Below are 19995 nucleotides of genomic sequence, written 5' to 3'. Positions count from 1 at the left end.
CGCGCACCACTAGGTTAAAGGTTCCAGCTGCTCTCAGGTAGCCCCCTCCATGTTTCCGCCCATTCATGACACTTCTATGACGTTTCTCATCACATGTCTCAGTGCACGCCCTGTATACGCCTTCTGTTTCCGCCCATGTGTTCTTATCTTACGTTTGTCATAAGTTACGCCTACTGTATGCATTGTAATTGAAATGTCTTACTATATATATGTAACCTGAATTGTGATGAGGGGCGCTGCAGCTGCCTTCCTTCCTTCCTATTTATTTCAGGCTGTCCCGTTCCAGTCCCTTCCCTTTTGCCTGAATAAAGCCTGTTCAAACTCGGATACATCGGATCCTGCCTCTTATTTATTGAGCTATCTGTTATTGATAATGTAATTCAAAAATAGTACCGGTAATTAATTATTTATTTACCACAGAATATCCCTTCTTCAGGGGCACTGTTAAGAAAAAGAAACAAACATTGACGTAGAATTACATAAAATGCATTTAGAGAAACCTATGCAATCTCAAGGGTTCAGTTACAAATAGTGAAAGGATTACTAGTGTGACTGTTTACTAGTCAATGGAGAAAACACCGTTGGATTTATGGAAACCATCACCGTGTACTGGAATAAAACCTAATTCTTCGTGCCAGTATAAAAAACAAAGAAAACATGGTCCTGTGATGCAAACAAGAAAAGCAGACCAATCACCTAGAATACCAAAAAGAATCCACTGTGTTGTGAATACCAAAGCAAGTGTGACAGCAGGTCAAATCTGTAGAGAAAAAACTCACTAGTGTGATGGGCTGAAAAACCAGACTGTAAACAGCTGAACAAATTCTGAGGCTGGAGGATGGGATCTAAAAGTGGTGATACTGCGGAGCTGGAAGAAATGATGTGGCAAATGAAATGCGGAAAAGCCTGATAAAGTGATGAACTCAAGAGAGGAGAGACATGCCCAACTTACTGGTAGAATGAGCTCGAAGCGTCTATTGTGGAGAACAGTGCAATGTAGTGCACGTCTTTACTGTAATGAAACAGTGAATTCCGATAAGAATGATACGATCAGTAGGTCAATGATCTACTGATCGTATCATTCTTATCGGAATTCACTGTTTCATTACTGTAAAGACGTGCACTACATTGCACTGTTCTCCACAATAGACGCTTCGAGCTCATTCTACCAGTAAGTTGGGCATGTCTCTCCTCTCTTGAGTTCACCACTTTATCAGGCTTTTCCGCATTTCATTTGCCACATCATTTCTTCCAGCTCCGCAGTATCACCACTTTTAGATCCCATCCTCCAGCCTCAGAATTTGTTCAGCTGTTTACAGTCTGTTTTTTCAGCCCATCACACTAGTGAGTTTTTTCTCTACATATTTGACCTGCTGTCACACTTGCTTTGGTATTCACAACACAGTGGATTCTTTTTGGTATTCTAGGTGATTGGTCTGCTTTTCTTGTTTGCATCACAGGACCATGTTTTCTTTGTTTTTTATACTGGCACGAAGAATTAGGTTTTATTCCAGTACACGGTGATGGTTTCCATAAATCCAACGGTGTTTTCTCCATTGACTAGTAAACAGTCACACTAGTAATCCTTTCACTATTTGTAACTGAACCCTTGAGATTGTATAGGTTTCTCTAAATGCATTTTATGTAATTCTACGTCAATGTTTATTTGTTTCTTTTTCTTAACAGTGCCCCTGAAGAAGGGATATTCTCCCGAAATGCATTGGGCATAAGGGCATAAATAAGTGCGCAGCACATTTACAAATTGTATGCAGCAATTACATGTTACACTGATAAAGTTTTTCAATTTGTACTAATGTTTGTATGAATGTTTTATACAAACTGTGTTATCTTGCATCGGTTCTCTAAATAATTTTATGCTTCATGCTAAGCACGGACTTTCGGTCCCTGTATTAATTCATTTGTTGTGAACCTTGACTAAATGTTTAGCTAGATTATTGTTTATACTTTAACACAGCTGTGCACCTGGCATACTAGTGGTTTTCCTCTAGCTCATTTACTAATGCAAAAATAGCCAACAAGCCTCAAGTATCAAAAATATTGGAAGTGCAATTTACCATTTCACCGGACCAGAGCATGCACATTTTTCTACTTTTTCTCACCCCCTTTAAACATTTTTTCTCAAGCAATATCAGGACACATAATGAAAAGAAACTCCAGATAGAGACTTAACAAATAGGTGCCAGCCTCTTCTCTGAGAAGAAAGCGAGAAGGCTTTGAACAAATGTGCAACAAGCTATTGTATAAGGCTGACTTCACTAAATATGCATTTTTAGTTTAGCTGTGTCAACTTAAGAAGGGGACTATTTTTACTTGAAAAATCAGGATACATGTGCAATATAAACATGCAATAACAATATGGTATTGCATTTAAAATGTGTAAATATACAATATTGCTAAGACTCTAATAGTGCTTTTAGCACGGATATAAATAAATTCACACTTTATTACAAACAGACGTGACTACAAGCAATGTCGTTCTCACAGATATTTGTATAATGTTTGAAGTATCGTAAATAGCAGTTGTTATGACTTCAATTTGATTTGGTACCAGTGTACCCAGCTGGACTCAAAGAACTTTATTTCTTGACTAACATTCTCCATCTCGCTGGCCCAAAAGTGGCAAGATAAATAACAGCAGAACCTTAAACTACCTTCTGAAAATTGTATATAGCTGTTTAGTGGTGAGTCACTGGTAGACAGAAGCCACTGGGTTTAGATTCCTACCTACCTCTCTCCTCAGCAGGATCTTATTCACAGTGGCCAGGTATTATTCTCAGGAACGGCACTCTTAGAACCAGAGACTGTGATCAAGAGCTGAAAAATTGGTGACAGAAGGGTTGAGATTACACGCGCCATCATTCCAGGGTCACTTGTGAATATTGAAAGAATGAATGAGTATAAAAAGTAGAGGGTATCTGCACGATCGAGATAGCTTGAATGTTGCAGGGAACCAGGCAAGATCTGCATTGTTACCCAAAGTCATGGAAATGGGCAGATTAACTTAGCCTGATGTTTCTCCTATGGGCCTGTGCTGGATCCCTTCACGGGTGACAAGTTGCGCCCTTCAGATCCATCGATTGTTGAGAAATTAATTTTTTCATGTTTGTTTTCCATATTTTTAACTACTTAAATATGTGTCTTCTTCTCTTCCTACCAGGGTGATGAAGTGGAGCTTTATGTTGCCATTGCACAGTGCTTCTCAGAAATGGCAGATACAGAAATTGATCGTGTATCCAGTGTCTCAAAGGTACTTCAGTTAGACCCATGCTCCACTTTTGCCCGGCCGTTCACATCTGTGCATGAACAGTGCTCATGACTTGCCTCCTTTGAGAGTGCCTTCTTCTCTGTTGTCATCATCATGTTATTTTTTTGCAAATGCTTATGTTTCAATTACAAGGATGCAAATATGTACTAAATAAGTACTTGAGTTATAATGTGAATGGCAATGGTGATGTATATGTTTTAGTCTTGGTCTAGAAGGAAACTGAACAGTTGACTATTGTTCAATAGCATTATGTAGTTCTTACTGAGGCTGAAATCAGTAACTTAAGAGCACATTCGTTCACTACTCGGACAAACGCTGTCATCTTTTTTTGCCCATATTGAACTAGGTATTGGATGACTTAAACATTTTTGTTTGACTTGGAAAGCTGCAATAGAGCCACCAATGCTTTGATTTTTTTGTGGGGTATTGCCCTCTCAAATTTATACTATTATATTTATAAATCAATTTCCTGTGTTTCATGAACCACAGTGTCAAGATTTATATATGTGAGGTGTGCACATGTATAGTTTAAGGAAGTCAAGTGGCCTGGTAGAGGTGGGAGTAAGAGTTAGTTCTTTACTCTCGCTCCCAAAAAACCTATACTCAAAAATTCACAGAGAAAAAAAGGTTCTGTCCTTTTAATGCTTGGTGGAGCTACAGGAGATGTCTAGGGGGTTTGGGAGGGGAAGCATTATATATCACAGATACTTCAAAACAGCTCAAGAAATAAAAGCATTATGTGCAGACTAGGGGAATATTAACTAGAAACTTCTTGGAGCCAATGAAAAACAAGCCACAATTGGGTTCCAAAAGGGGCAACTGTCCAGTCATACATTAGCTTTGTCATCTTTAAGATGTGTTCCAGGATAAAATTAATATCTATTGCTATGGAAAAAATACTAATAACAGTAGTTATAAGAATGGAAATCGCTATTTGTATCAGGATGGGCTAGGAAAGGACCCTGGCTATGTGAAGTTGATCTTATGCCCACTTTGGGCCAGTACCTTTGCACACTTTCTTCAGAACAAAACCTTTACCAATCGGGATTCGGTCCCAGGAAGTCAAAAGAAATCTGTTTCCCTCGACTGACCCACCATATGTCCCTGATCTTGATGTTCAAGTGTGGTTTTAATTCTCTGGATGGAAACTAACACGGTCAGGCCAAATAATGATGTCTAGTTCTCGAATTAGATCAGCAGTTACTTTTTTTGAGTTCTTTTATGAGACCCATAAACTGTATGGTGCAGTCATTGGTGTAGAAGGAGTCTGAAAAATATGCTCTGGCTTGGCTCCACAGGGGGCTTTTCCAAGCATGCTTATGCTTATACTGAAATATTTTTTGACTTTTAAAAGAACTCCTGTACAAAACCTTGCTGCTTACCCTGGAGCAAGATCACTGTCTCTGTCTGCCTCAAGGTTCACTTGGATTGGAAATGCCTGGTCACTAGATCCCCTCAAGCAGATACTTTGATGCTAAAAAGGCAAAGTACCAAACTGGAGTTGTCCTAGTGTCAAAGGTGTTGGTTGATAATTAGTGATATTATGTCGCTTTCTCTTGTAATCAAAGATTCAATCTATTAGGCTTTGGAGTGTCGAGGGCAGTTTCAGAAAGGCCTTTTAACAGTAAGTCCAAACCGGAAGCTGGTGCAAACTTCATTGCCCTTTGACTCTAAGGGTTGGGTCTCCAAAGAGAAGCCTAGTACTTTTTCCTAAGGGTGTGTTTGACCTGACTTTGGCTTATCCCCTCTTGTTTTCTGAATTGATGTTGTTGGCTTTAGGACTCTGTGCACTTTACCACTACTAACCAGTTGTTAAAGTGCTTGTTCTGTCTACCTAAAGTGCGATACATTGGCCTACAACTAAAGTGCGATACATTGGCCTACACCTAATTGTGTCAATCAATCTATCAGCGATTTTTAGAGCGCGCTACTCACCCGCGAAGGTCTCAAGGGGAGGGAGGGGGCGGGGTCCTTGGGCAGGAAGCACCAAGCCGCACTGCCGTGACTGCCAAGATCGGCAACCCTGTTTACCTGAAAGTGTCGCCGTAGTGAGGGTAATAGCGGAAGGAGAGTCTTCGTTCTGATTGAGTACCCCTGCAACTCCATATGCCAAGAGGAGCTAATGGTTTCACTTTGACCTAGAGTTTGGTTCGTTGCCCTGGACCAAAGGAGAACTGCTGTGACCAGCGGATTGAGCCCGCACATCTAGCCTGCACATCGTGATCCACACCTGACTTAGTCCCCGAGGTTCAGTGAGACACCACCAAGGACATCACATCCTCTTTGGAGGTCCAGTCGGGAGCCAGAAGACTTAGCTTTTTGTCCGACGAGAAGGTGCAGCTCCGATCACTGGAAACTGACTGCCAGTGCTGCTCGATAGGAAGAGTCTGTGTCGCCGGGTGCTGCTGCATCCAGCGTGAGCAGCCCGACTTCACCATAGAGGATCAGACTGGAGAGCACCCAAGGAGAAGGCACTCACTGCAGGTTGAATACTACCATAACGCCAAAGCAGGTAAGACTGAAACCAGCCTTTTGGTTCCCCCGGAGACTTGCTGCTAACAGTGCTATGGCACCATAGACACTTCTGACTTAGTTCCTAAAAGATGAGAAGCGGTTCAGAAAACGTCAACTGCATCCAAAACAGAGTCGTAAAAAGAAAAAAACAATTGGGTTTTAAAAGAACCCTCACCCACCAACTTAGTTGGTGGCATGCTTCATCAGTGAGTTCCCACCTACAGTACCACGTGCATCCTAGGTGTGCTTCGATGCCTGACTACAGCGGAGCAGGATCTTTTTTTGGGTGACAATTTATGATAAAGAAGTGGCTTTAAAACTGTCTCCAGGAAACCCCTCCTATCTAGGAATGATTAATCTGATAGAGACATCTAGCTACAGATGCCTTAACTTAGAATTTCCCACTTTGGGTCGACTCCTGTGCAACCACCTCCGGTAGGGACCGGGTGGAACTGGCACCAGCGGCACGACTTCGCGAGGCTGAGGGCCTCTGTGAGTTCGCTCCCTTCCAGTGCGATTTACCTCATTTTGTCAAGCGACGTCCCAGAGAACGGCATCTGAAAGAGACACGTTAGTATTAGATTCCTTACCTTAGAATATCCCCAGGCGTCAGACTGGATCCGGAATATTTTGCGTAGCAGTACCCTTGCGCGTCGGTAGGCGTCGTCTGCGGCTCCGCGTCCGTCGTCGGCGTCGTGGGCGCCGTGATGACGTCGTCGGAGTACTTAGACGCCGCCTCCGCGTGCTGATGTCAGTTCTTCTTTTTTCCGCGCCAGCAAGCGCAGATCTGGAAAAAGCAGTAACCCTAGTCAATTTTTGACTAACTTTTTGATCCTTTTTGATTCCTGTTTCGAAGTCTCTCGACTCCGACTCGGTGCCTTAGGGATGCCCGGCTTCAAGCATTGTGACGATTGCGACCGGCTGATGTCGGTCACGGATCCTCACCGCATGTGTTTGTCGTGTTTGGGCGTCGACCACGACGACAAGGCCTGCTCCGACTGTCGGGCCCTCTCTTCGAAAGCCAGGCGGGAGCGGTCCCGTAGGCGCCTCGAACTCCGACAGTCGGTCCCGCGCCGTGAGAGGTCCCGATCCCACGGGAGGTCGAGGGACAGGTCGCGGGCCCGGAGCCACCACAGCTCCGAGAGTAGGCCGCACTCCTCCGGGTCGAAGTCGTCGTCAGGTAAGAGGCACAAGAAGTCCAAGCGGCGTCATCGCTCCTCGGACTCCCCCCGACGCTCGCACGATGCGGCCGGGGGTTCGGGTGACACCACCCACGCGGCTCTGTCGGAGTAGCGGGCGCCGCGTTCGACTCCACACCCTCCGGTCCCTGGGCTGAACGCGACGCAGGAGGAGATCGAGCGCTTCCTCATGGCCATGAGGAAACTCTCTCCTCCGACGGGCTCCGCGGCGCCTCCGGGCCTAGCGGACCCGTCTGGGAGCCCTAGCGGGTCGGCGGCTCCGGCCCCGATGCCGTTGGGTGCTTCGGCCCCGACGCCGCCGGCGCCTTCGGGCCCGGCGCCGCAGGTCCCCGTTATCCCGGCGCCGAGGGGTCCAGTTGTTCCGACGCCGCCGGCGCCTTCGGGTCCGGCGCCGCAGGACGCCGCTGGGCCCCCTTCGGGATCTGGTTCGTCGCCGGTGGATCTGACGGCCTCCCCGGCGTCGGACCCTCAGGTGTCGCCTCCGGCGCCGGCCCTGTCCCCGTTCCTGTTCAGCCGTCGGGACGGCCCCGATGGGCGCCGCTCCAGACGTCGTTTGGTGAATTTCACTTTTATGAACAGGCCCCATTGATTGAGAACCCTGAATTTCAGGAGATGGGTGATGAGGAGGACTGGGAGGGGTCTGAGGACCCTCTGACCAGGGAGTGTCAGTCTCATGAGGACTGGTCAGGAGACCTTGGGGATGCCAGTGGCCTGGACACCTCTCCAGACACTGGTTTTGTCTCCCCTCCTACCGTGGCTTCGGAGGAGGGGGCAACTTATAGTGTGGTGCTGATGAGGGCTGCCAAGGCCTTGGGCCTTGAGCTCCCCGTCGCGGCCGTGAGGACTAACCTCCTCACTGAGGTCCTTAAACCGCAGTCAAGCTCGGCCGAGCCTCTGCTGCCCTTTAATGAGGCCTTGACGGACGTTCTTTTGGGCACTTGGTCCAAGCCCGCTACGGGTTCGCCCGTAGATAGGAACGTGGCCAGGCGCCACCGCCCAGCCCCGGGCGACCCACGTTTCCTGTCCACCCACCCCACCCCCGAGAGCCTGGTCATCCAGGCCTCCAATTCCCAGACTGCATTCCCGTCGGCCCCGCCGGATCGGGAATCCAAGAGGTATGACCAGTATGGGAAGAAGATCTTCTCATCCCTGAGCCTGGGCCTGCGGTCTTCCAACACCGCCTGCCTCTTGGGACGTTACACCCACTCGGTGTGGGATAAGGTCGCGGAAGTGCTGCCAGAGTGTCCGTTGGAGGTAGGGGCCAAACTCGGCCAAGCCCTTGTGGAGGGCCGGGACGCAGCAAAGTACTCTATTAGGTGTGGCCTGGATACCACCGACTCGCTAGGCAGAGCGATGGCAACGACGGTGGCGGTCAGACGCCACGCCTGACTGAGGTCTGCCAACTTCTCGGCAGATGTCCAGAACACGCTTATGGACATGCCGTTCGATGGCCGTCGCCTCTTTGGTGACAAGGCAGACCATGCGCTTGAGCGTTTTAAGGACTCCAGGGCTACGGCCAAGTCCTTCGGCCTCTCGGGCCAAAGCCAGCAAACGGCTGCCTATCACTCCTTTCGTGGCCACGGAAGGGGTGCGCCCACACGTGCCGCCAGCCACGCACCGCAGGGCAATACCCAACGCGGTGGCGGCCGTGGGAACCGCCGTCCGGGCGGTCGGGGGCAACGGCGAGGTCATTCCACACCTTCCCCCGCAGCATCCGCCTCAAAACCCTCCTAGTCCGTGTTTTCAGGCCCATGTGACGCCAGTTGGGTGCAGGGTTCGCCATCACCACCTCCACTGGCGCACTGTCACGTCGGACAGGTGGGTGCTGCAAATCGTTCGAAGGGGCTACTCCCTCCCCTTCGAGGCGACTCCTCCAGCCATGCCACCGCAGAACCACCGTGTATCGGGGGATCACTTGCGACTTCTGCAGGAGGAAGTTACGGCCCTCTTGGCCAAGGGGGCCATCGAGCGCGTTCCTGGGCCAGAAGTAGGGTGTGGTTGCTACTCCCACTACTTTCTGGTACCCAAGAAGGGCAAAGGGGGCCTACGCCCTATCTTGGACCTACGGAACGTCAACGGCTTCCTCCGAAAGGAGAAGTTCAAGATGCTGACACTGGCTCAGGTCCTTGCTGCCCTGGACCCAGGAGACTGGATGGTAGCGTTTGACTTGCAGGACGCTTATTTTCATATCCCCGTCCTGCCTGTCCACCGGCGCTACCTGCGGTTCACGGTAGGCCACGAGCACTTTCAGTTTACCGTGCTCCCATTCGGCCTTACCAGCGCCCCACGGGTGTTCACGAAAGTGATTGTGGTGGTCGCAGCTCATCTGCGCCGGTTAGGGGTTTCAGTCTTCCCCTACCTCGACGACTGGTTGTTGAAGGCGTGCTCGCCCCAGACAATCGTCAGCCACCTTCAGACGACGGCAGATCTCCTGCACCAGCTGGGGTTCTCCATCAATGTGCCGAAGTCACACCTGTGTCCCTCTCAGAAGCTCCTCTTCATCGGAGCGGTTCTGGACTCGGTGCTGTTTCGGGTTTATCCACCCGAACAGCGGGTCCGGGATATTCAGGTTCTGATTCCCATCTTTCAGCCGTTATCCCGGGTTTCGGTCAGGTTGACGCTGAGGCTTCTGGTGCTGATGGCCTCCTGCATCCTACTGGTGCATCACGCCAGGTGGCGGATGCGGGCTCTGCAGTGGGACCTGAAGTTTCAGTGGGCCCAGCATCAGGGCAACCTATCCGACCACGTCCTGATCTCGGAGGGCACTGCGAGACAGCTGCAGTGGTGGCTTACGGACCGCGATTGGGTCAGCGGCAGATCCCTCTCCCTTCCCCAACCGGAGCACGTAGTTGTGACGGACGCGTCCCTCCAGGGCTGGGGAGGCCACTTGGGAGAGGCGGAGATCAGAGGCCTCTGGTCTCCGGCGGAGACCCGGCTCCACATCAACCTGTTGGAGCTCAGGGCGATTCGTCTGGCACTGAAGGCATTCCTCCCCTCTGTCCGGGGAAGTGTAGTGCAGGTTTTCACGGACAACACCACCGCCATGCGGTACTGCAACAAACAAGGCGGGGTGGGGTCGTGGATCCTTTGTCAAGAGGCTCTTCGCCTTTGGCAATGGCTGGAACGCCAGGGCGTGACCCTGTTGGCTCAACACTTGGAGGGTTCTCTGAACGGGCGGACGAGCTCAGCCGTCGGTGCATGATGGATCACGAATGGCGTCTGAACTCGGACGTGGCGCAAGGCCTCTTTCAGCAATGTGGAGAGCCTTGGTTAGATCTATTCGCCACCGAAGAGAACGCGCAATGTCATCAGTTCTGCGCGTTAGAATTTCCAAGGCGGCACTCGCTCAGAGACGCTTTTCGTCACGAGTGGAGTTGCGGTCTATTGTACGCCTTTCCGCCTATACCACTTCTGCCTAGAGTGCTGAAGAAGATCAAGCGCGACCGGGCCCAAGTCATCCTTGTGGCTCCGGACTGGGCGAGAAGGTACTGGTATCCAGAGCTACTCAGTCTGTCAGTCGATCCCTCGGTTCGTCTGCCTCTTCAGGAGGACCTTCTGTCGCAGCAGCAGGGGACGGTCCTCCACCCGAACCTGTCAAGTCTCCACCTCCATGCTTGGAGATTGAGCGGCGACAGTTGAGGCCATTTGACTTGCCTCCTGAAGTCTGTAACATAATTCTGGCAGCCAGGCGTCCCTCCACAAAGTCGGTATACGCCTGCAGGTGGAACAGATTTGTGGCATGGTGCACAGCAAAGGCTGTGGATCCTCTTTCTGCCCCTCTTTCTGAGGTTCTTCTTTTTCTTCTTTCTCTTGCCCAGCAGGGCTCTGCTCTGGGCACTATCAAGGGCTACCTTTCTGCCCTTTCAGCCTTTCTCAGGCTACCTGATCAGCCTTCTTTGTTCAAGTCCCCTATTGTTAACAGATTTCTTAAAGGCATCACTCACACGTTTCCTCCTGTTCCGTTTGTGATGCCTCAGTGGGACTTGAACCTGGTTTTGACGTTCCTGATGTGCGCTCCCTTTGAGCCACTTCACAACTGTCCTCTTCGCCTTCTGACTTTGAAGACTGCTTTCCTGGTTGCCATCACCTCTGCCAGGAGAGTGAGTGAGCTCCAGGCTCTATCTTCTAAACCCCCTTTCCTCTCTGTCCATCCGGACAAGGTTGTTCTGAGGACTCGTCCTTCTTTCCTGCCCAAGGTTGTCACGGCCTTTCACATCGGGCAGTCTATCACTTTGCCAACCTTCTTCCCACCACCGCATCCCTCTCCACCGTCTGGACCCAAAACGTGCGCTCTCATTTTATCTCACGCCAGTTCCGGGTGGATGACCAACTCTTTGTTGGTTCCGTGGGCGCTAAGAAGGGGAAAGCGGTACACAAGAGGACCATCTCCCGGTGGATCATCTTGTGTATCCAGGCATGCTACTCCTTGGCTAGGAAGGAGCCCCCTGCTGGATTGCGGGCTCATTCTACCCGAGCCACGGCTACTACCACTGCCCTGGGCAGGGGTGTGCCCTTACAAGACATCTGTCAGGCAGCTACGTGGGCATCGCTGCACACATTTGCTAGACACTACTGCCTGGACAGCCAAGTCCGGAGGGATGGCTTCTTTGGCCGTTCCGTCCTCCAGGACTTTCTGGTGTGATTATTGGTTCGCAGACCCACCACCAGGGTTGGTATTGCTGGGGTATCTATTCTAAGGTAAGGAATCTAATACTAACGTGTCTCTTTCAGATGCACAAGTTACTACTTGTGTAACGATATATCTGTAAGAGACATTAGTTAGTATTAGATTCCTTACCGACCCACCCATCCTCCCCGTTCTGCGAACCAATATCTAGGGTTAGGGTTGTCCCCTTCAGGGCCCTAGTTTCCATGGCACCAGTGTTGGTTTTTCGACATGGCTCTGCGTTTCTGGCGCGGAAAAGCTGTGTCTAAGAACTGACGTCAGCACGCGGAGGCGGCGTCTAAGTACTCCGACGACGTCATCACGGCGCCCACGACGCCGACGACGGACGCGGAGCCGCAGATGACGCCTACCGACGCGCAAGGGTACTGCTACGCAAAAATTTCCGGATCCAGTCTGACGCCTGGGGATATTCTAAGGTAAGAAATCTAATACTAACTAATGTCTCTTACAGATATATCGTTACACAAGTAGTAACTTGTGCTTCTCGACGAACGACGTCCATGGGAACGGCTTCTCGACCTGCCCTGAGCAGGATCTTGAGAGCGGAAGGAAGAGCTGCGCCGCTTGGATTCCGAACAGGACAGCCGGGCCGACAACGATTTCATCTGACGTTCCCGTAACCTCTTGGGCTTCAGCCTCCGACAGGCGTTGCACTCCTCGGAGTCATGGTGCTCTCCCATGCACCACATACAAATGAATTGTGGATCCGTTGACATATGCCTTGTACAGGTTAAGCACATTTTTAAAGCACAAAGGCATCGCCACAGTGTTCCAGATGCGAAAGGCGTCGAGTAGGCCAAGATATGTAATCTTTTTTGGTACACTGTTTCCACATCCAGTTTTAGTAGTGGCGCCGCGTTCTGGCATCACAGTAGAAAACTGACGTCCGTGCGCTGGAGGGGACTTATATGGCTTCACTGACGTCATATCTGTGGATGATGTCACTACGGAGCCGTACAACGTGTCCCCCGGCACACAGAGGTACTGCTGAAAACTCTCCAGATCCAGACTGGCACCTGGGGGGAACTCTAAGTTAAGGAATCAGCGGCTATATTATGTCTCTACCAGATATATCGTTACCGAAGGTAATTAACAGTTCCTTAAATGCATCTCGCAAACATCTGCATTCTACTTTTAGCCCTGCCCCATGTTCCTACCATTAAATAAATAGTCATAGATAGGCACCCTGGGTGGGAACCCAATGATCAAGCATGCCACCAACTAGGTTGGTGAGTGAGGGTTCTTTTAAAAACCTATTGGTTTTTCCTTTTAACTAATCTGTTTTGTATTCAGAGGACATTTTCTGACCCCATTCTTATTGTTGAATTAGATCAACCACAGGAGAAGGCTCCTCGCTTTCTCTATTTGTTGAATTATAAGTTCCTAAAAGGTCAGAAGGGAGTGCTGTCGAGTATGGCCTAATAATTTGAATTTTCTGATGCACCACCAGTGAATGGGGAATAACCCTAGACATGTTAAACGAAGGAGGGTGCGACAAGGATTTGCCAAACAACTACTAGCGCGCAGACGTAAAGAGGGATTGTGTTGTTGCTTCTGAATGTTGTATTCTTTTGTATGTGTAGAATTAGATATAAAAGCAAGTATTTGGCTGGACATTGATTTATTGTTCATACTGTTTGCATTTGAGTTATGGTTTATGTTCACTGATCTTTATCTACATCACTCTTCCGAGGGAGCATTGACGGCTCTACCACTGAGAGTCAAGAGCAAAAGGGGTACTTAGCTCACTTGAGCAGGTTCCATAGTAGTTAGAGCCTGGGACAGCAGGAGTAAAAGGCCTCAACCACCACATTTGCGCCCGGTAGCCTTTGCATGCCCCATTTCCCTCTGAAAGAGACCTAACACTCATCTTGTGGATTTCCCAGGTGCCAGACTGGATGTGGAAACTTTAAAGCAATTCCCTTGCACATTGACAGGTGGCATTGTGTAGGTCTGCTTCAGATCTGTCAGTTCTGGATGTGACCTGGGGCACCTGTAAGACTGCCATTTCCTCGCACTAATGTCTGTTCCATTCCTTCCGTTCCTTTCAACTTAGATCCAGATCTAGCAGTGCTGTCTCTAACATACTTTTTTTCTCTCAGGCCCATGGATTACTTCGGGGCTATGTATGGGATTATGCTGACTGGCCCACCCTCTGTGCCTTAGACTGTGAGCATCCCTCAAGAGACGCCTCTAGAGCCTGTCTGCTTCATCCTGGCTCTGAGTACTTCTCTGGTACAGCATTAACCATCCCATCGCCGATTCCTGTCCTAGTGGCAATTAAGAAGCAACTCCCTATGCTTCCTCCTGGGCTGAAACCAATTCCTATGTGAGCCCCTCTGTAGGAGTCTTCCAAATCAAGCATGTTTTTTCCATAGGCCCAGAAGGGAGGCCCAAAGACTAATGGTGGAGGCCAGTCAGACGGATCTATTCACTATCAACACACACTGCATTGGGGACCATTGTCCAGGAAAGGATGTTTTCTCCGAGGACCATTTTTCAAAAGAACTCAAATGTTTTTTATTAAGATGGAAATTTACATGGTTACTAAGTCTTTTTAGGGTGAGTTCTTAAGTTGTTTACTGGGATGCTGGTGTTAAACTATCTTACTAAGTGGCTTGACCAGAAAACCAAAAAGGTCTTAGCCAATTATAGATCTGTATTTCTTAACAGTAACTGGTCAGTGCCATTTTTTATGGATAAGGGGTAGGTTAGTAAGCAAATATATTGGGCAAAGACTGCTGGTGAATGCAACAGTGTCTGTGTTGATGGTTCAAGCCTATCAAATACAGATTTTTTGTTGTTGTAAAACAATCTTATTAAAGATAGGACTTACAACAGTGATCCAAACTGATGTAGCTTTATAACCCGTAACTCGCTGATTCAACTGATGTAAATTACAAAACTGTTTGTACCTACCACGGAGCCTGAGCAACCTTGGCGGATGCCCGGTGGAGTTGTCATATGCAGCTATAGAGGAGTCTAGCCCCTTGGCCGTCACCTACCCAGTCGGTCATCTGACATTGTTTTCCTCTTCTCCCCGTTCGTGTCTCCTTCACTCCTCCTCCCCCTGTGATTCTTTAATTCAAACAGTAATAACTATGTAGCCTGTAACTCACTGATTCAACTGATATAACTATGTATCCTGTAACTTGCTGATCCTCATGTAAAGCGCTTTGATACCTCCGGGTCTAGCCAGCGCTATATAAAACTTTGCAAATAAAAATAAAAATAAAAAAATTAAATAAAATCGAACCGGGTATCTAACATGAATAAATAAGACATTTGACATTTCGAACCTGTGGCTCCAGTACATCGTCATAAAGGTATCATGCAGGCCGTTGATTCACAAGAATTTCTGCTACTTTGATGTTCTGTCTAACGCAAGAGCCTTGAGAAAGCCCCAGGCTAATGAGCCAAAAGGGGACGGAACGTGCCTCAAGATTTGCTATCTTGTGAAAAGTGCTATGTATGTCAAAATTATGGATATTTGCTGATGAGGAACAAAAACCGAGACAACACACAAGAAGTGGTACTCATATTTACTGCAGTCAGAAAAGATATAAAAACAAACAGGAGGATGCACTCACCCGTCTTCACCGGGATCTATTTCATCCTGAGCCAGTGCCACACCAGCTTTATTGGCAAACTATGTAGTAGCTGCTTCCAAACTAAAAAAAGCCAGTCAAGTCAGGGAACCTCAGAAGCTCAAACTCCCTCCTACTCATCCCGCCAAAAATTTGAAAACAAAAAAACAGCGGCACGATCCTTCGCTTGAAGCGCGCCTAAAGTCTGGAACTCTATTCCCCCTCACACCAGAACCATTCCCTCTTTTGTAAAATTCAAAGGCCAACTCAAAATCCTGTTCCTCGACCGCTCCCTAGTCGATAGGATCAATCGAAGTGGGGAAACAGACACCTCGCAACGCTTCGACTCCTTGTCCTCAAGACTACGAAGCCCCCCAAACAGCGTCCTGCAATGTTAATGTGTTCTTTCTTTTTGTTTTGTTTGTTGTAAATCTCTGCATTGTATCTGCTGTAAAGCGCTCCAATACCCTCGGGTCAAGCCAGCGCTATATAAAACTTCTTAAATAAATAAATAAACTAACTAATCTACGAACAGATGCCAGATCCCATTCTACATAATGATGAAGACAGTAGCGGGTTGACAAACTGGCTGCCTGCACCTTTCTCAGGCATGGCCGAGAACCCTTGAAATATCAGTAGGCAGAAAGGCAGAATAAATCGCTAGAGACAGAAATTGGGGTGCCACTCACGGTGTGCTGATTCCAGGGAAGGACGACGGGGATCCCAGCGCTTTTCCAGCGCTTTTCCAGCGCTTTTGTAAGCGCAAGAGACTCTGTGTGGGCTGCGAGGGGTGTGCTGCTGAGGGGAAAAGGACTCTGATTGTACCAGACGCCGAGGGACTGCGAGGACCAGCAGGCTCTCTGATCCCCAGCTGCTGCCTCTTCCCTCGGCGTCCCTGCCCCCCCCCCGCCTGGACATTATAATACTTATCGCGGCCCCCGCTCCGCGGGTGCCACTCACGGTGTGCTGATTCCAGGGAAGGACGACGGGGATCCCAGCGCTTTTCCAGCGCTTTTCCAGCGCTTTTGTAAGCGCAAGAGACTCTGTGTGGGCTGCGAGGGGTGTGCTGCTGAGGGGAAAAGGACTCTGATTGTACCAGACGCCGAGGGACTGCGAGGACCAGCAGGCTCTCTGATCCCCAGCTGCTGCCTCTTCCCTCGGCGTCCCTGCCCCCCCCGCCTGGTCATTATTAATACTTATCGCGGCCCCCGCTCCGCGGGTGCCACTCACGGTGTGCTGATTCTAGGGAAGGACGACGGGGATCCCAGCGCTTTTCCAGCGCTTTTCCAGCGCTTTTGTAAGCGCAAGAGACTCTGTGTGGGCTGCGAGGGGTGTGCTGCTGAGGGGACAAGGACTCTGATTGTACCAGACGCCGAGGGACTGCGAGGACCAGCAGGCTCTCTGATCCCCAGCTGCTGCCTCTTCCCTCGGCGTCCCCGCCCCCCCCCCCCCCGCCTGGACATTATTAATACTTATCGCGGCCCCCTCTCCGCGGGTGCCACTCACGGTGTGCTGATTCCAGGGAAGGACGACGGGGATCCCAGCGCTTTTCCAGCGCTTTTGTAAGCGCAAGAGACTCTGTGTGGGCTGCGAGGGGTGTGCTGCTGAGGGGAAAAGGACTCTGATTGTACCAGACGCCGAGGGACTGCGAGGACCAGCAGGCTCTCTGATCCCCAGCTTCTGCCTCTTCCCTCGGCGTCCCCGCCCCCCCCGCCTGGACATTATTAATACTTATCGCGGCCCCCGCTCCGCGGGTGCCACTCACGGTGTGCTGATTCTAGGGAAGGACGACGGGGATCCCAGCGCTTTTCCAGCGCTTTTGTAAGCGCAAGAGACTCTGTGTGGGCTGCGAGGGGTGTGCTGCTGAGGGGAAAAGGACTCTGATTGTACCAGACGCCGAGGGACTGCGAGGACCAGCCGGCTCTCTGATCCCCAGCTGCTGCCTCTTCCCTCGGCGTCCCCGCCCCCCACACCCCCGCCTGTAAGGGTAAAATCTCGCCTCTAACCCCGCGACGCGGGACGCGCGCGGGACATAGCCCGGGGCGAAGCCCGGGCAAAGGGCGGGCCCTCTAAGGTCCGAGGAGGACGGGACGGGCCACCCTCCTTGGCTCTGCAACCTGTGGTAGTACTTCGTCTGATACATACCCCTATTACTTTTTGGTTGGTGTGTCTGTTTCCTTCGAAGGTTGCACTATGTCAATTAAACGGATCAATAAGAAATCTTTTCAAACACTTGACCCAGGACAGGGGATCCTAAACTTTACGGTGACCAATGGATCACTGCCCACTCTTCGTGAAGATGCGAACGAGTCGCGACAATTGATAGACATTAGGCAATCTTCCCCATTGAACCTTGTTAGCTCACAGAATGTATCTTTTTGGGAGGAAATGAATTCTCTATGTGGCACTAAGTACGCCCTAGTGGCATCCCCATTCCATGTAAAACGCACCAGCAGTTCTTCCCCAATTAGGAAACCATGTGACCTCGTCCCAGGGCCCTAATGAGAAAAGGAAGCATGATGATATTATTGAAAGTGGGAAACATCTAAACACACCAAATTCGTGCGATGGTCCTATAGCGCCAGTCACCAACCCCCCCCCTAATTACGGTGGAGAGTGGCACTTACGTAGACCAAGTACTTCTACTGTCTCAGATAGAGTTATTATTTAATTCTATCGTATCACCACTGGTTGGAAAAATCAATGCCCTGGGTGATAGGATAACGGACATTGAGAGAATTATTTTAGCCAATCTCAAACCACCTAATAATGATCCATCTAACGGGGGAAGACCCCTTACGGCTATCTCCATAACAAAAGAGATAAATACTACAATTAATTCCCCTTCCACCCTTAAGAAGGCAATACCCAATGGCTCTGATTTGTCCACCACAACAAAAGTCCCTTTGTCTACTAATCTAACTAAATACTCCCAAACTTCCCCACACTCCTTAAAAAAACCTACTATACCCAAAGCCGTTCCTAAACCAGGGTTTAAAAGGCATATTGCCGCTAGAGAGGACCCAAGTCCAAGTAGCGTAGAATCGATACACTTGCCCCCTGAAGCCGCCCCATTTGTTCTTGTTTTATCAGGATTACCGGCACCCTGTCGTGGGAAACTTGAAAGCCGTCAGGAACTTTTAAATAAGGTCATATTCTGGCTTTCCAAAAACAGACCACTTGCATATGATCATGACGGAGGTATCCTGAGTGTTAGAAGGGTAGGCTGGCTAGGGTCTCTAACTAAAGATATTAGTGGGGATTTGGTCCTAGTAAAATTTAGAGATAGGAACATTGTCCCCCTTTTACGAGCTTACCCACCCCAAAAAGGAGACGGCCCTATATCCGTTTGGGATTTACACGACTTCTATCCAAAGTAAACCATTCATAAATGTTTCTTCTGTCGCCCTGTTGATAAATCAACTTAAGGTTATTCTTTATGTATAGTAAATTTTAAACATGAATATATGTATTGCGGTTTTATGATATTAGTGTATACTTTTATGACTCCTTTGTGGAATCGAATAAAGATATTTGATTTGATTTGATTTGACAGAAATTGAACATCCAATATGCCCTGCCCCTCATGAACTGGTGTCACTCCATGCAGTCTTTAGGGTGGCAGCAGAAGTCTTAGAACTTCCGTTTCCCACATTGAGGGTCAAGGAGAACATTTTACCAGAGATTTATATATATCAGATCCTTTATTACCTTTCATGAAGCTTTGCTTGAGCCTATTTAGGCAAACTCAACCCCAGGAGTTAATAGGCTCACTGCCAGAAGATAAAAGCCTACACCAGAGTACCCTGGCTTTCTATCCTCTCACCCCTCACCACAAAGTCTGGTGGTACAGGCTTCATCCTGTATGAAGCAGAATATTAGTGCATTTCCCCCAGCCCCTCCAGATAGAGAATCCAAATAATATAGGCAGTCAACAAAAAGATATTTTTGGTCGATAGCTCAGCCATGTCCATTTATGCAACCTGTCTGCAACCTGTCTGCTTCCGAAGTGTACACATGCCCTGTGGGAGATGGCACATTTGGTAGTCTCAAGTCTTCTGGAGTACCTCAGAGACCGAAACCACTTTGCAGAGGCGGGGAAGGACAGTCATGATGTCTTATGCCATATCATTAGGGCAAATGCAAAAACAACAGTTGATGGACAGAATGCAGAACAATGTAATACATTCATCTCAGTACAGAGATCTGGGCCTAAATCCATCGTTTTTTTGCTCACCGTGCCATTCCAGTTTGAACCCTGCCTTATGTAAATCAGTCTTGACCCTGTGCCCCATGGAAACAGTCTAGCCCGAACTGCCAAGCCTGGTTCTCCCTGGACTGGAAACAAGCATCCTAGGACCGGTTTCGGCCTTATGCCATATCATCAGGGCAGGCGTCAACACAGTGGATTCTGTGGCCAATAGCCCAGAGGTAGCACGCCTGGCTTCGATCCACCGTGCAGGCATGTCTTATGGGCATGCTGTTCGATGAGACTCTCCTGGTTGGATATTAGGCTGATTCAGCCTTGGAGAGATTCAGGACGGGTAGGGCTGTGGGCCACTTTCTTGTCCTTCAGGTACAGTCTGAAGCTGCAGGCAGTTACAAAAGTTTAAGGGATTCTCCAAGAGCTTTTGCTTTCGGCAGTGCCAGCCCTCTCAGCTGGTTCAGCACTCAACCAGCTGCTTTAACAGCACAGAGGCGCACGCTGAGGTAAAGGTTGAA

General features: G+C 49.1%; 1 protein-coding gene across 1 annotated transcript in view; it reads left to right on the top strand.

Moving 5' to 3' along the window:
• The window catches only part of FOCAD (focadhesin), a 1210644-nt gene that overhangs the window by 1132424 nt on the left and 58225 nt on the right, over window positions 1-19995 (top strand). The window contains exon 41 of the mRNA XM_078675948.1: window positions 3179-3268. Within this exon, the coding sequence (XP_078532074.1) occupies window positions 3179-3268 (90 nt within the window). The remainder of the gene's footprint in view (window positions 1-3178; window positions 3269-19995) is intronic.

Source organism: Lissotriton helveticus, chromosome 2_1 (genome assembly GCF_964261635.1).
Source record: "Lissotriton helveticus chromosome 2_1, aLisHel1.1, whole genome shotgun sequence".
In the NCBI taxonomy this organism is placed as follows: domain Eukaryota; kingdom Metazoa; phylum Chordata; class Amphibia; order Caudata; family Salamandridae; genus Lissotriton; species Lissotriton helveticus.
Note: the sequence above shows the minus strand (reverse complement) of the source record. Positions and strands in the feature narration are given on the sequence as shown.